Genomic DNA, 16,257 nt, shown 5'->3' on the forward strand with positions numbered 1-16,257 from the left:
GACCTTCTGCTGCGCCACCGCGCCCACTCGGCAGCTCGGGAGGCGGGGACCGGCCCGGAGGCTGCGCCGCCACCGCCACCGCCGCGGGGCCGACCGACGCGGAGGAGGAGAGGGAGGAGGCGCCGCCAGCCGGGGCTGGAGCCGAGCGCAGCCGCCGCCGCCGCCGCCGCCGCCGCCGCCAGAAGTTTGGGTTGAACCGGAGCTGCCGGGAGGAAACTTTTTTTCTATTTTCCCCCTCCCTCCCGGGAGGAGGAGGAGGAGGGGAAGCCACCGCTGGCGCCAACGCTAGTGGGCTCGGGGTCGGCGCGGCCCGCACGGGGGGCGGGGGCCTCGCCCCGCGAGGGGAGGCGCGCCCCGGGGGCCCCGAGGGGGGCGGCGAGGACCGCGGGCTGCGGGTGCGGCGGCGGCGGCGCGTGTGCCCCGCGCAGGGGAGGGCGCCCGCCCCGCTCCCGGCCCGGCTGCGAGGAGGAGGCGGCGGCGGCGCAGGAGGATGTACTTGGTGGCGGGGGGCAGGGGGCTGGCCGGCTGCGGGCACCTCCTGGTCTCGCTGCTGGGGCTGTTGCTGCTGCTGGCGCGCTCCGGCACCCGGGCGCTGGTCTGCCTGCCCTGCGACGAGTCCAAGTGCGAAGAGCCCAGGAGCTGCCCCGGGAGCATCGTGCAGGGCGTCTGCGGCTGCTGCTACATGTGCGCCCGCCAGAGGAACGAGAGCTGCGGCGGCGCCTACGGGCTCCACGGAGCCTGCGACCGGGGGCTGCGCTGTGTCATCCGCCCCCCGCTCAATGGCGACTCCATCACCGAGTACGAAGTGGGCGTCTGCGAAGGTAAGGTCGCCAGCCGCTGGCCCCCTTCCACCTGGCCCGCGCCGCCCCCTCGGCGCTGGTTGCGCCGAGCAAAGTTTGCCCGAGACTTTCCCGAGGAGAGAGGGCTCCTCGGGAGGAGGGGCGCCCGCCACCCCCGGGAGCGAGCCCCGCGTCCCTTGGTTCCCGCTCGCTGCTCCCCCTGACGCTTGGTCAGCCGCGGGCGAGGTTGGATTTCGTGGGTGGGGGCCGGCGAGTGGGGGATCGCCCCTGGCCGCGCACAGACGCGCACACGTGTGGCCCATCCGGCTGGGGCTGGGTGGGGTGGCCCGGCCGTGCGCCCGGAGGTGAGGGTTCCGCGGGCAGGGGGCACTGCGGAGGCTGTCGCGAGCCCCTCGGGGAGTCCAGCCCCTGCCGCCCTCCCCGCACTAGCGCAGTGTGGAACCGAGTGCTGCACCGCGTCCGCGAAAGTCCATTTTCTGCTGGCGGAGGAGACGTGTCTCCAGCTCACACTCCCTGTGTGACTCTTTTATTATTTTTTCCTTGCGCTTTTCCTTCACCCCCTTCTTCCTCCTGCGCATATAAATCAATTTCAGCTCCGGAATATGTCAGCCCAGTGGAAGTTACATACAGTGGTTACTCATTTGTTTGCCTATTGAAAACGGTCAACGGCTTTCTTTCTTGAATGAAGGGGCGGGGGCGGAGGGCCGGCACCTAGGAGTGAGAAGTTGTTTCTATTAGTGGCAGCTTTTTAAGATCAGATATCCGCGTGTTTCCAATCGTGTTGCCGGTTCCTTCTTTTTTGTGTTCTGCTGGTTGCTGCACTTAAGTATTGTGCACCATGGTGTCTGACGGAAGGAGAAAGATTAGATTAGTGGAGCCTCCCTCCTTGGGAGAACCACTGTTGATGGGTGTCGGCCTTAAGCCCTGCCCGCCGGCCTCGGCCTCGGGGTGCCTGGTGAGGTTTGGGGTCTAGAGAGACGCAGTGAGTTCTTTTTAGTTGGCTAATACCAAATTAAAAGGACTCAGCACCAGTTAAAAGTGGGATCCCTGCTTGGGCTGATGTTGGGGCGAGATGCTGTTCTGGGGCATCCAGGTGTATGAGCAGAGCGCAGCAGCCTTACTTCTGGAGGAACGGAGAGGAGGAGGGACAGGCGCCCTCTGCCCCGTCCCTTCCTTAGTACTCAGCCTGCGCAGGAGACCAGGGAGGGGTTTATTCTGAAGCATCCTTATGTGTGTATGTATGTTTATTGTGCTGGGATACTGAGAAAGGAGGTAGCAGCCTTAAGGATAAAATGGGTCTGTTAAAAGGCTTCCATTCTGTGGTTTTCTTTACACACACGCATATTCATTGATAAGTTCAGTTTTTAAAGTTTGGACAGTTCTGGAAAGTCAGGAAGGCCTTTCTGGTTTGGAGGCTAGTGGGCAGTAATGAGTGAAGGGAACTCTTGGAGGGAAGTGCACCACTGCACCCTTAGGACATTGGATTAGAAGAGTTTGTTTGCTTCAAGTACAAAAGCCTCTCACCTGGTGTTAAGTCCCATAACGTTTTTATTTCTCACAAAAAGAAAAACGGCCAGGAGATTAACTTCTGATACCATTTTATGTGTTTGACTTTGGGAATTCTGAATGAGTTGGAGGAAAAGATGCATCTTTGAACCCTGCCACTTGGACTGTGTAATTTACTTAAGCCAGCCTCCCATAAATCTAAAAAGAACAAGCAACCTGAAACAAGGTTAAATGTGGTAGAAACTGCTCTGAGAAGGACTTGGGAAGGTTCTAAAGACTAACCCTTGTTTTGTTTCTTCATGATAGATTCCTGGTGAAGGAAATGTGGAACATTCACGGTAATCAAGTGTTTTGGCACCAACATTCTGGTATCATAGTATAGAGTTATTTTGGCAGTTTGTTGGTGAGTGTGTCATTCCTCTGAAATGATGCGATCCCTCATAGCTTCGTTTCTTCTGGTAACACCCCACGCACTTGGTATTAGCCTTGAAAATGCTTGGAAATATTTATTACCGTGATGATATCTCATTTAGTGTTCTCTAGCAACACTTTCCATCTAGCCAGACTGTTTTCAGCTACCAAAATCGTGTGCTCAGGGCATTTTTTAATTTTATTTTGTTTTTTAGAACTCTAAAAGCAGCAGTCAAGTTGCGCTCTAAATCCATGAACCCAAAGAAGGGCAGTGTTACCTAGCATGATATAATGGTTGGATTTAGACAACTATTTCAATAGGGTGTCTAAAATTCCAAGAATTTTCACTTTACTACAAGATTTATGGAAAACAGGATAAGTCAGTGGCCTTTTTTCTTCCTTCTTTTTAAGAATTAGAGGAGTCATTCTATGGCAGTAATAATCTAGAAGGTGCTGACTTTCTCTTTTGTTTTCCTGTTAATTGGCAAGAAATTTCTCAGCGCCAGTGTTTCCCTCAGTTTCCATTTTTATTCAGATATTCACACATAACTAACAGAAATAGGAATTGATACATTTTATTCATGTCGAAGTCTCTTTTGCTGCAATTTTTGCAGTAAAATGACCCCTACTGGTTGTATCTGTTAATGAAAACTCTTTTGAAAACTTACTTAATAGACTACACTGAGAAAACATATTGCATGGTATACAAATGTTACCGTGACTAATCTACCTGCTTTCGATGATATAATTTAAATACAAATTACATTGCTCTATTTACCAACTTGCAGTAATTTTTATTTGTATCATTCCCCATACTGGCTTTGTGAGGGAAAAAAACCCCCAACAAACTCATGTTTTTAACTGCAGTTCACAAAGTGAGTTAGGTAAATTGGGGCAGAAATGAACCCCTTCCAAATTGTGGCTCCCTGCCTTAGGTTTTTAAGGCACACTGGCCCATAGTAGGCTCTCAGTGAATGTGCATTGAATACATGGAAGAACAGTCGTCCCCATAGAAAGAACACTGAAGAAAAAATATTTTCTGAAAGTTAAATGACGTGAAGGGTGAATCATGTGACACATACACTTGGACTTCTTTTCAGCATCATTTAGATCATTACTAAGTAAATCCTGACTTACTTATTCCTTAAAAAAATTATTTTTGGCTACATGCATTTTTAAAGTTGATCAGGGAGCCAGATACCTACGTTCTTCTCTGCTCTGTCTATAAAGTGCTTTCTGGCCCCTGGGAAGGTACAGATCCCTTTCCCATTTCCACTGATTTGGTGAGTCTTCCTGTTGCCCTTTGCAACTTCCTAAGTGGCCTGCTCCTTGGTTAGGCTGCCTGCCTCTAGGTAAATCGTCTAGAAGCCAGACAAATAAGTTTGGATTCTGAACTCCTGAGGGCTAAGACTGGGTGGGAGATCTCTTTGGGAGATCAAAGACAGAGTTTTGAAAAACTACTGAAGTGGGATTTTTCTAGGAAGAATGTTTTGATTGGCCAGTGAGGATTATATTTGGAGATGAGGGGTGAGGACCATTTGTCCTCCTCTGTGGAATAGTTCAGTATGCTTCTGTAAGGGGTGGGGTGGGGCTGGGAGAGCATGACCAGCCTTCTCTAAGTAATGAAAAGGCAGCAATGGCCTGAGTTTGACAGTTTGTGAGAACAGAGTGATTTGGAACCTGGTGGGCACTGTGGAGTGGCTCTGCTCTGAGAACTTTGTATCAGAGCCAGGTGATCGCTATCACAGATAAGCACCAATTTTTTTTTTTTCTCCCAGTGATTATTTACTCAGTGGCTTCATGTTTATGGAACTGAACTTTCCGTGTTTTCAGTACTGCCATCTAAGAACTGTCTCTTTCAAAACACAGTCCTCCTTTGATTTCCCCCAGGTATTTTAACTTTTCTCCCCACCCACTTCTCATGGGGCAGTGAGTAGAACCAAGGATGTGGGCTGGGTACTTAGAGCAAAGAATGTAATGTTGTTTTCTGAAACTGTTGGCGTTAGAAGGTTGTGGTTTCTTTTCAGTCACTGGAGATGATGGCTCCTTGGAAGAAGGTTTGTGGAGGATCTGAGGTGAGCAAGGCCCAGAGAGCAGGCTCTAGGAGGCCAGGGAATGCACCAAACCATTGGGTTGTGCACCGGCCACAGATCTCCTCTCATCCCTCTGTAACGTAGGACTTAGAGTTAAGAGTCCATGGATTTTAATTTTTACTAATTAAATAGAAGAGGGGACGGGAAAACTTAATACTCCTGTACTGGTGTTGGAAAAATTTAAAAAACCAGGGCTCCTTGTTTTTGAGGAAGGTGTTCCAGTTTCCATCTCAGAAGTCTTTAGGTAGAGTGAGCTCTTAGATGCCAGGGACAGAAGCAAGCAGAGGGTCTATAAAATCACCTTAATACGGCATGGGAAGAGGAACCAGTGTAAGTAAACAAGGAAATAATTAGTTCTTCCCCAAAGTAAATATTGACAAAACATGGAGAGACTATTCACCGCACTTATACAAATGACAGGACTTCGTGACCTTCACTTTGACTGTCGAGCTTACAGAGCCCTCACTGTCGTTGAGGAGTCCAGTCACATAAAACACTTGGCAAAGGACAGATGAATCGCATAGCACCAGAAGGGCAAAAATAGCAAGTCTGGAGATTTTGCTGCCATTAACACGTATTTACCAGTGACCGGGAAAATCTATAAGCAGTCTGTTGGCAGTGCAGTGGTGAACATACAGGTTGATTTATTGTAATAAATAATATTATTTATTAATAATTTATGGAGAAAACTGTCTGAATAATCCTTAGACTTTACATCACAACCGGCATTACAGCCAGTCGTAGGAGGTATTAGTGATATGGTGCAGGTTTCTGTGTTTGGTATGGCTTGCTTAAAACGCAATGATCTGGATGAACAAGGGAACATTTTGGGGAGGCAAGGGACAAGAATTTTGAAGTTGGGGGGAAATAGATAAAACAGATGACCCTAAAAAGGTAATGGAGTGGGAAGACTAAAGAATGACAAATGGGAGAAGGGAAAAATATTGAATTCATCTTAGGGCAACTATGTCATCCTTTGAAGAATAATCCAAAACACATTCCAGACATTAATTGTGAAATTCCTGAAAAATGTGGGTGTGTTTAACGTCTTTCAGGCTATGGCACTAACATGAGAGATGGCAGTGCCGCTTTAGTGTGTAAATACCACTGGGTAGGAGATGGTAGATGACTGGAAGGTAAATATATTTAGTGAAGCAGGGTTCCTGTAACACTGTGTTCCGCAAGGCGCAGGCAGTATGAGGGCTTTGGAGACAACCCCCAGTAAAGCTCAATTAATTATTTGAGGAAGAAACAGTGGACTAGCCAAGCATGCATGAATAACAAATTGAAAGCCTTCCTTCTCAGAGGTTGAATTCTCCACATCTGAATTTTTAAAGCTTTCACTTCTCTCTGCATAGAAATCACTCACTCATTCATTGATCTACTCTGGGCAAGGTCTTCTGCTGGGGTCGGGGTGGGGTGCTGGGAAGCCTGGGGACCTCTCAGACCTATGCCCTACTCCAGATACTTTTTTTTTATAAACTTATTTATTTTATGTATTTATTTTTGGCTGCGTTGGGTCTTCGTTGCTGCGCGTGGGCTCTCTAGTTGCGGCGAGTGGGGGCTACTCTTATTTGTGGTGCGCAGGCTTCTCATTGCGGTGGCTTCTCTCGTTGCAGAGCATGGGCTCTAGGCATGCAGACTTTGGTAGTTGCAGCACGCGGGCTCAGTAGTTGTGGCTCACTGACTTAGTTGCTCTGCGGCATGTGGGATCTTCCCAGACCAGGGCTCGAACCCGGGTCCCATGCATTGGCAGGCGGATTCTTAACCATTGCGCCACCAGGGAAGCCCTCCAGATACTCTTTTAATCAAGATAAAGAATGAGGCAAGACCTTCAAGAGTCTACTTAAGTTCAAACCAAGTAGAACTGATTTCTCAGGTCTGTATATGATTAGTTGGTGAGGTATGTGGGTAAAATTTGTTCTAGGAATCACAGGATCTGAGATGATCTTCAGGCTCTGGTGGCAAAGCTGAAAAGGAGAATTCAAATTCCCACTAGGTTCAAAATTCGGAGTCAGAGCTCCCTTTTGGTGGGGGAAGGGATCCTACCCATTCTCAGAGCTTTTGCGATACATATCAGGTGTTTCCCAACATCTAAGAATGAGGCTGCATTCTTAACGCTGTACCAGCTGTGGTTCAAAATGGCAAGTTTCCTTTTGGGAGTGATTTTCTCTTTGTTCTAGCTTGTTCCACTAGGCAGATGAGCGTGGGCAGTGAACTGAGAGGTGTCTATCAGCATCTCCTGATTTCACCCACTCTCTGCTACTTGTCCTGGCCAGTTAGCCTAATCAAATCATGGAAAACCTCTGTGTTTGGACAAGACCTCGTCAGTCTTGCGGACAGGACAGAGGGATGGTTGAATATACTTAAAGTTAAGAATGCCCTTGAGGTAAATGCTGGTAAGTGTTCACTTTGGGCCCACATGAAAAAAAATCAAAAGAGATTCCTTTTTCTTCTGCAGTTGCTAAGTGAACAGGGTTCAATTCCTTATCTCCCTCTCCCAACCCCAGTTAATTCTCTGTGAGAAATACTTATACCTCGATCCAAGAATGTAATTGTTAGAAACTTAGCTTCTGGGGTCAAATCTGCGCTCTGCTTCCATGCATCTAAGTTTTCTCATCTGTTTAGTGGGGTTAATAATAGGGTTGCTATAAGGACTCAGTGAAGGAATCCCTATGAAGCACTTAGAAGAATGACTAGCACGTGGTAAACAGCAAAGCTACTAACCAGAATAAGTAAAATAACCTGATATGGGCTCATTGTCTAGTTCAGTTTAATCCTCATCTACCTCAGTAATTGATCGCGAGGAGTCTGGGCTGTTAGAAAGCGAATTATTCCTGAGTTCAGGTCTCCTCCTACCCCAACACCGTAAATGCATTGAGTTAAAAAACTTATTTAAAGGCCTCCGAAGCTAGTTGCTACCTTTCCTCCTGATGCCCATTTGTTACACTTGGTCTAAATAATTTCTGCAAAATTTGTGTATTTCGGGTAAAAATAAAGAGGGAGGAATCTGAAATTTTTTGCATTAAGTTGTAAGAATTGTAAATTTAACCATTTATCTGTGGACTAATATTTCATTTGGGGCAGGAGGAGCACCTAAACTCACACGTATCAGCAATGTGCATTTTCCTTCACATTTTATTCTGGAAGAAGATTTTGTTCCTAGCTCCTGAAGTGTCCATACTGCTGGTCAGCACAGGATTTGGCCTGGCTGGAGCTAAGGAAACAGCCTGTATTGCTGCAGCTGACCTGTCCTGGCAGTAGGTACAAGCTAGGCAAAACCAGAGGTCGGGAGTTTAACCAGGCCATTCCTCTGTTCTCTTTCTAGCCCTACCTGTTTCCCTGCCATCCTCTTCCATGAATATTTACTGAGCAGCTGCCTTGGCTCTGGTCTTTGTGCTGAACTCTAGTGATAGCACCTATCTTCTCTAAGCTTGAGTTTCCCAGCTGTTAATAGTAATAGGTACCACCTATGTTTTCTCTGAGGATTAAATGAGACAAAACTGTGCTTTTGAAATGTTAGTGTGCACACAAATCACCTGGGGGATCTCATTAAACATACAGGTTCTGATGCAGGAGGTCCAGATGGGGCCTGAGATTCTGCATTTCTAATAAACTCCCATGTGATGCCAATGCTGGTGATCCCAGGACCACACTTGAAGTAGCAAACGGCTAGTGCCTGTAAAGCATGTAGCACGAGTAGGGCGTGTAATAAGAACTGATAATGTTACCTGCTAGTCTAATAATTAGTTTTCCACCAAAATAAATAGGAAAGGGGCCCTGCTTTCACAGAGGCTGTGGTCTGAAGGTAGATAGTGACAACTGGGACAATCCATTGTAGCCCAAGACAGTTCCTTACAGCTGGTAAGCCCTGAGATACGAAGTGCTGAGCATCTTGGGGGCAACCAAGAGGGGCCCTGACTCCGGCAGTGACTACCAGGAAGGATTTAGGGGGGAGCAGCAGCAAGCCAGGCCTGGAGGTCTCTTTTCTTCCTTCCTTCTCACTCATCTGTGCAGGATGTTGTAGGAAAAAGAAAATAGGCCTTGGGGCCGGACAAACCTGTGTTGTTGTTGTTGTTTTTAAATATTTATTTATTTATTTGGCTGCACTGGGCCTTAGTTGTGGCACGTGGGCTCTTTGTTGCAGCACGCAGGATCTTTCGTTGCAGCCTGCGGGCTCTTCGTTGCAGCACGTGGACTTTTCTCTAGTTGTGGCGCGTGGGCTCCAGAGTGCACGAGCTCAGTAGTTGTGACACGCAGGCTTAGTTGCCCCGCGGCATGTGGGATATTAGTTCCCCGACCAGGGATCGAACCGCATCCCTTGCGTTGGAAGATGGATTTTTAACCACTGGACCAGCAGGGAAGTCCCCACACAAACCTATGTTTAAATTAACTGTGTTCAGCTGTGAACAACCAGCTTGCTTAATTGTTTTGGGCTTCAGTTTCCTCATCTGTGAAAATGGAATATTAATAGCTTTTATCAAGTAATTACAGTTAGGGTTGGAGAGAATTATTACCTATATTAAATATACATATGATTACATGTATGTGTGTTGTATATCTGTGTATATACATGTATATACACACAAAAATATGTGTAATGGCCAGTATAGTACCTGGTACCAAATAGATTTTTTAAAAGGTAGTTAATATTCTAATTTCCATTCTATTTTTTGTCCTTTCTCGTTTTTTTCTTTGTTAGCTTTCTCTCTGTATAAGTTTAACAAAAATCTTCTTTGTGCATTGACCACACTTAACTAAATCTCTTCGACAGGGGACTCCAAGAACTATGGTCTCTGGTGTTTGTCAGAGAGAAAGGGACTGTGAAGCATTAAGAATGAGGGGTGTGAGTCCAGGGTCTCTGGGCCAAAAAAACCATCATTGGTTTGATCCAGTGTGACTGTAATTCTCAGTCCCTTTAGTCCTTCAGGAGAAGGTGGACATCTGCTCTATTTTGCAGTTTGAATCCTTACTTCCGGAGAGCTATTTCAAATAAATATTTTTTTAAAGGTGACCTATCTTAATATGGATGGCATATGGTTTCATGAAAGTGCGTTAAATTTCATTTTATTGTTAGAAGTTTTGTGTGGGTTTCCAGATGTGGCTGGAGTCATCAGAGACCCCACGGAGCATCGCCAAGGCAAGGCAAGTTGGGATCCTGAGGTTCCAGAAGGAAGCAGCAGCCAGCCTGCCAGCTCAGAGACCAGGGCAGGCATGGGAATGAGCAGGAGATGGTGCGCAGCCTAGAGCGAATCTGCGTTGCTTTTCTTGATCCAGTGTGTCCCATCCATCTTTCATGTGGACTAATACTGCAGCTTTACTGTGGATTTGCATTGTGGTTTCTCTGGAGAGTCTGTGCTGCAGTGGAAGGCTAGAAAAGAACGCCTAGAATGAAAACACCTGACGTTCTTGTTTCTTTGGTTCCTAGTATAGGTGTGGTCCCACTTCAGGAAGACAGAACTGTGACTTTTCCTTCATACCTGGTACTAAGTATCATGTTCATCCAGTAAATATGGGCTGAGAACTCATAAGGCAAATGCTTTATATTGGCTGTTATGGAATAAGGAGAAAGAAACATAATGATGATATAGTCCTTGGAATCAGTAGTTTAAAACTCTTTATTTTCTTCTTGACAACCAAACCTTATTATCACACAGTAGAAATTGAATTGTTTTTAAACAGAAACTCTCTAGTACCTTTCATTGTAGTGCTTCATCAAGAGTGTTGATATTCAAACATGTAACCTACAAGATGAGATAAACTTCCAAATTTCAGAGTTTTGTGTAAGTATGTTTGTCACATCCAAAAAGAACACCTTCGTTTTGAAATACCCTGGGAACACTTGTTTTATGAACATTTAAGAAAGAAGATTAAGTGTTCATTGTATTTTAAGGTGTTGTCTTTTACATTTCAAGTTCCTCAGAAGAGAATCTGAAGAGTCTGCTCTTTGGAAATTTAAGCGAAGTCCTTAGCAACCAGCCACTCTGGCTATAGCAAGGTTTAAAAAAAAAGGAAAAAAAAAAGTATAGGCTGTAACTAGAAACTGTGCCTATCTTGTTTAGCATTTCAAAACAAAAAACCATAAACAAACATCTCAGATTCAAAACAGAAAGGAATTTCTGGCAGGGCACAATGAAACCTGAGCCTGCAAAGTCCCGGTCTACAAGAGGTAACTTATTATCTTATCCAAAGGCCACAAGCAAAACAGTTCACAACTGTGATAAAACAAAAGGCATCTCAATATTGGAGACTTGTGATACCTCTTTTTTTAAGACTCCAAAAGACCTGCCAAAATAAGGTAAAACTGTCTTGAGAAAGTGTGGCCTGAACTGGACTTTCAGTATTAAGAATTAGTTGGACTACTTCAGACCCATAAGGTGTGAGGACTCGTGCATACAGGATGTGTGGGCTTGGTCCCCTCAGAGTGTGTGTTTATAATTGTGCAGAGGCAGGGCTTTCCATAATCTTGTCAAATGCAGATCTTGAAAACCTTCCCTCACTTTCCAGAGTTGGGAGCTTTGCCTTTTTAAAGGCAAGGGCATTTACATTCTGAGGGAGGAAAAGGAGATAGATTTTAGACAGTTTTATCTCTGAAAGCCAAAGTCTTTGAAGGATTTTTAAATGTTTTGAGAAAGATTGGGTATGCTGTGTGTTGTCCAGAACTACTGAGTTCTTAGGTTTCAGACAAATTTTAGGAAAATTTATTACCATGTCTACAACCTTAAAATGAAAGACCAAATAAATTTCCATATTTTCATCAAAAGAATGAATGGATTTATATAGATCCTCACTTGTTGCAGGAAGGATTTAGGGCTGCTCAGAAAAGTAAACTTTGCAAAATTCATGTACATGAGAGTAGTATGATTAAGGAGAAAAAAATAGCCGTGGCTTCCGGATCTTCCTTCATCCCCTAATAGCCCGGTTACTGAAATAAAACCTCCTCAGCTTCCCTTGACCTGACTTTGCCTTAATTTGTCAAAAGAGAATTAAATAGTTACCTACCTAAAGGCAGGGGAACTGAACCAGATGATATCGTAAGGCCCTTCTAGTCATAAGATCAATGTTTTTATGACCTAGAAGTGCTGGGCAGGAGTCAAATATTACCTTGTGTTTGCAAGCCAGAGAAGAAAAAAGTGGTAGTGTCTACATGACTCTTTGCCAAGTGCCCTAGACGGAAGGGCTTGGAGGAAAAGATCCAGAGTTCTCCCGCAGTTATGTTTATTGTGAGGCAATGGAGACAGCAAAACATAGTTATCGGGAAGTTAGTAACATCTTTCGAATGCCAGCGATCTTTAAGCCTTATGAACTGTGGCCTAGTCTGGATTCAAGGTAGAGTTTATGCCTCTCTTCCATGTCTTTGCTGACCTGCTGCCTTCACTCTTTCTCCATTTTCTCATTTACTTCATTAGTTATTATGACTGAGGGAGGGAGGTGACAGATACTACAAAGGGAGAAGCTTGAGCAAAGACAGGCCAAAACTTGCCCAAATTCACATGCTTATTTCTGCCTCTGACACTAAGAGAGAGTTGAGTAATTGCTGTTCTTCCTAATACTGCAGGCAGCAGCCAAATTCTCAGCATTCTTTTACCTTTGCTGCTGTTTTCACTTGCCAGGGAGTTTCCTTAAGGAGCAGCTGAATTTAAAGAAACATAGCAGTGATCATGCATGAAGGGAGGGGCCCTGGCCACATGGACACTTGGGTGCCTTATGTTGGGAGGATGAAACAGATGAGGCTCTGCAGAGGGACCTGCTGCTACCACAGCTCCCTTCCCTCTGTATCCCTGAGCCATGGGACCAGAAAGCGCTCTGCGTGTGTGCAGGATGGCAGATCTTCCATAAAGATGTTTCAGGTTCAGGCCAACCACGAAGCTTGGAAGGTTGTCTCTTGGGGTCTAGAAACTTCACCCTTCCTATGCACGTTGTCCAGTGGCAGGGTGTTGTGCTGTTAGGTGGTGTGGACCTGTGGTTCTGAAAGTTGATGCAATACGTATGATTCTAAAGAATGCGATACTCAGCTCAGCCCGCAGTGTGCACCAGCAATCAGCTTGCTCTGCCTTGTGGATATTCCATTTTTGCCAAGAGCAGCCTTCCAGAATGAGGTGCTAGTTAATTCCAGTCGGGCATTTATTCGTTAATAAGTCTGCTGAACACTAAACACTCCATTTGGGAGTATGTGACAGGAGAAAACTCAGCAGCTAATTATTATGTAGATCTCTTCCATGATTCTCAATTTCAATTACCTAAGCCACCAATCCCTAGCAGTGAACTTATTTAATTTTTAGTTTTCTATGACATTTTGCTTTTTGCTCCCAAAGATTATTTTTGCTCTAATCTGTAGAACTTCTAAAAGTTTATTAATAACTGGGTAGACATTTTATATTGTTAAATGGAAAACACTTCTAGTGGAGTACTATGGCTTGCTCTGTCTTTCCTTCTTTTTTCTTTTTTAAAGATAATATTGGGCTTCCTTGGTGGCGCAGTGGTTGAGAGTCCGCCTGCCGATGCAGAGGACACGGGTTCGTGCCCCGGTCCGGGAAGATCCCACATGCTGCTCCGCTAGGACCGTGAGCCATGGCCGCTGAGCCTGCGCGTCCGGAACCTGTGCTCCGCAACGGGAGAGGCCACAACAGTGAGAGGCCCGCGTACCGCAAAAAAAAAAAAAAAAAGAAAAAAAGAAAAAAGATAATATTAAAACTTAAATCCTGTTCCAGGTCGTCTCCTCTCCCAGGGTAGATTTCTAGATAGCTAGCTAGTGGTGGTGGCGTCTGAAATAGCCATTGAGGGGTGCGGGGTATTCATTTACTAATGGGAGCTTTTGCCTAAAGAGCTTCTGCTTTACTCTTCTTTGCTGTAACAATAGGTGTTTCTTGGTTTTCTTCCTGCTTGGTTGGTGCATATTAGCTTAAGAACTTTTAAATTGTGGGGACAGGAAGAAAACTCTGAATGCCTGGGGCCCATCACTTCTCTCTGGGAAGCAGCCGGAGCGTTCAGTGTGCATTTGCTGCCGTGAGAGTGTTCTAGAAGGTCCATTTTGTATCTCCCATGCCCAGGTCTTTGTGCCGTGGTTTGGCCCTCCTCCTTTCCTGGTGAATCCCTGCCACGACCCAGTGCGGCTGGGTCTCACGTGCCCTGAAAGCCATTGGAAAGGCATGCGTTCCAGCATCTTCCCATTTGCCTCCACACCCTCCCCAGCATGGCTGCATGCAGCTCTCTGTACATAATCCAACTATTAAGAGAAGTTGGTACCAAGTGTCACTTCCTTGGTGAGGACCCTTCCAATGATGGTGTCTGTGCTAACAGACTGGCAGAGGAGTCTGTAGCAATGTTTGGAGGGGGAGCAATGTTTGCTAGTACATAAAACTCATTTGACACCGTGGAATATGATGCTGTGGATCAGAAAGTGATAAAACTTTATAAAACAAGGCTCTTTACAAAGTTGTGGTAGACCTGCTGGCTTAAAAAGGTGTGCCCAGGATGGTAAAATACATCCGTAGCATCAGCAACTGGCCCCTGGTCCAGTTACAGACGCGACTTTGAGAGACAGGAAGTTGTGATAACTCCTGTATGCCTTTGGATGTAGTATGTGTGCACGTGTGTGTGTGTTCAGTTGCTGAGGGCACAACACAAAGAATACTTTACACTGTATTATGGATATGCTGAGAAGAGCTTCCATGCTTCAAGCAAATTAAGTGTATTATCTACTTTGTAGATCAGCAAACTGAAAATGACTTCTTAATAAATAAAGATGGTGCATTGTTTTATGACATTAAAAAAACAATTTTAATTAAAATGCTTTGGCTTTTAGATGGCCTGGTTAATTGGGATAGCTATCTGTGGACAAGTGGAGCTCAGGAAAATGACTGACTTCATTTCTCGGTGATTGGGACAAAAGTTTTATTATCCGTAAGGCAATGTGGGGTGATTTATAGTAGATTATCACTAAACATAGTTTCTGGCCTTACACAGCAAGTTTAGGTGAAGGAAGGAAAAGCAGAAATTTAGGGTAAGAAATGGAACACCTCTGTAGGGGAAAAAAAAAGGGAGATAAAGGAAGCCAGAGGTGTGTTTTGTTGGAAGGAGATGAAATTATATTTCCAAAGGCTACGCTGGGAAAAGGTGAGCCCTCAGAAACCAAGTTTGACTATCTCTTCAGGAAATTGTATTCGATGCTTTGGAAAGAGAAAGGAAAAAGACTCTCTGCCAATAGAGTTCTGGAAAACTTGAGGGAGATAAAGTATTTACATGCTTTAATAACATAAAACACGTCCAAAAGAAATATATAATTACAGCTGCATTTGGCACTGACAATAGTCCATGTATTATATTTTTTAAACTGTGTGCGACTGTGTGAGCATGTACCTTTGCGTCAGAAATGCCTGGGTGATACTATATTTCTTGAGAGAATGGAAAAGTAGAAAGTATCAAGAGCTACCAAGAGAGAAACCATGAAGGATGAGTACCAGGAAAGAAGGAACAGTGAGCTCTTTTTTTTCTTGTCATATGCATAATGATGCCAACTTTACTTTTTTAAAAAAAATAATCTTAGTATAATTAGCATTTAACTTCCCATAGAGCCTTAGTAATTTGCATGTTATTACTAAAAGCCCACAGGTAAAGGAAAATTAGACTCCTAAATTCAGTACCTGGCTATAGTTTATTTCAAGTTTATCTTGGACAGGGACCCTTTGAGAACTCAGGAAATTAGGAGGTATGTTTGACACATACTTCCTAGTATATATTGCCGCCAAAGGTGTGGAGGCAAAGCAGCCACTGGAAAATTGATGTGGTGTCGGCTTTTGGATTCCCCAGAGTTATCTTAACATCCTTCAGAATGTGTTCTTATCCTCAGCCTCTACCATTTCATGCTGCTGCTTTTGTGAAGCCTTCCTGCCCTGCCCAGGAAAAAACAATGCCATCCTCCCAGCCCTTCCCCCCTGCCCAGGGCCTGTAAATAGCACTTTCTCCTTCCCTTGTTATAGCACTTTTCACACTGTTAGAGTTCAATTTCTGTCTCCCGGCCTCATTTTGATCCCCTTGAGTGCCAGGATTGTGTGTTATTCTAGCGCTTGGCACACAGGAAGAACTCAATGAGCATTTGTTGACTAAATCTAGACTCAAGGTCATCCAAGATATTCTGTAGAAACTTTTCTATCTGAACTATTTGGTCTGTATTGTGGAAACTGAAATAGATGACACTTACCTGTAAAGAGACTCCCAGGGGGAAGTCATATTATTGGCGGAAGGCAGCTTGAAACTGTCCCATGTCCTCTCCTTCCCCTCTTCCCCCAAATCATTCTTAGAATTTATTTTTTTAAGTTTGCTACGAGGGGTTAGTTTCAGCTGTATTTATTTTGGCAAATACTTTAAAGTAATTTTTATTTGTGGGGACTTTTCTTCTTGCCAGTTTGTCATAAAGGTGTCATCTTTCATTCACCAAACCTTCATCC

The 16,257-nt window shown here is 45.0% G+C and overlaps 1 protein-coding gene across 3 annotated transcripts in view; it reads left to right on the plus strand.

The window, feature by feature from the left end:
- The first annotated feature begins 360 nt into the window (after positions 1-360).
- Positions 361-16,257, plus strand: part of CRIM1 (cysteine rich transmembrane BMP regulator 1) — a 208,316-nt gene continuing 192,419 nt past the window's right edge. For all 3 annotated transcript variants that reach the window (XM_082851850.1, XM_082851851.1, XM_082851852.1), the window contains exon 1: positions 361-821. In XM_082851850.1, the coding sequence (XP_082707976.1) occupies positions 491-821 (331 nt within the window). In that variant the 5' untranslated portion in view covers positions 361-490. The remainder of the gene's footprint in view (positions 822-16,257) is intronic.

The sequence above is a fragment of the Leucopleurus acutus genome (genome assembly GCF_964270905.1).
Source record: "Leucopleurus acutus genome assembly, chromosome: 12".
Classification (NCBI taxonomy): domain Eukaryota; kingdom Metazoa; phylum Chordata; class Mammalia; order Artiodactyla; family Delphinidae; genus Leucopleurus; species Leucopleurus acutus.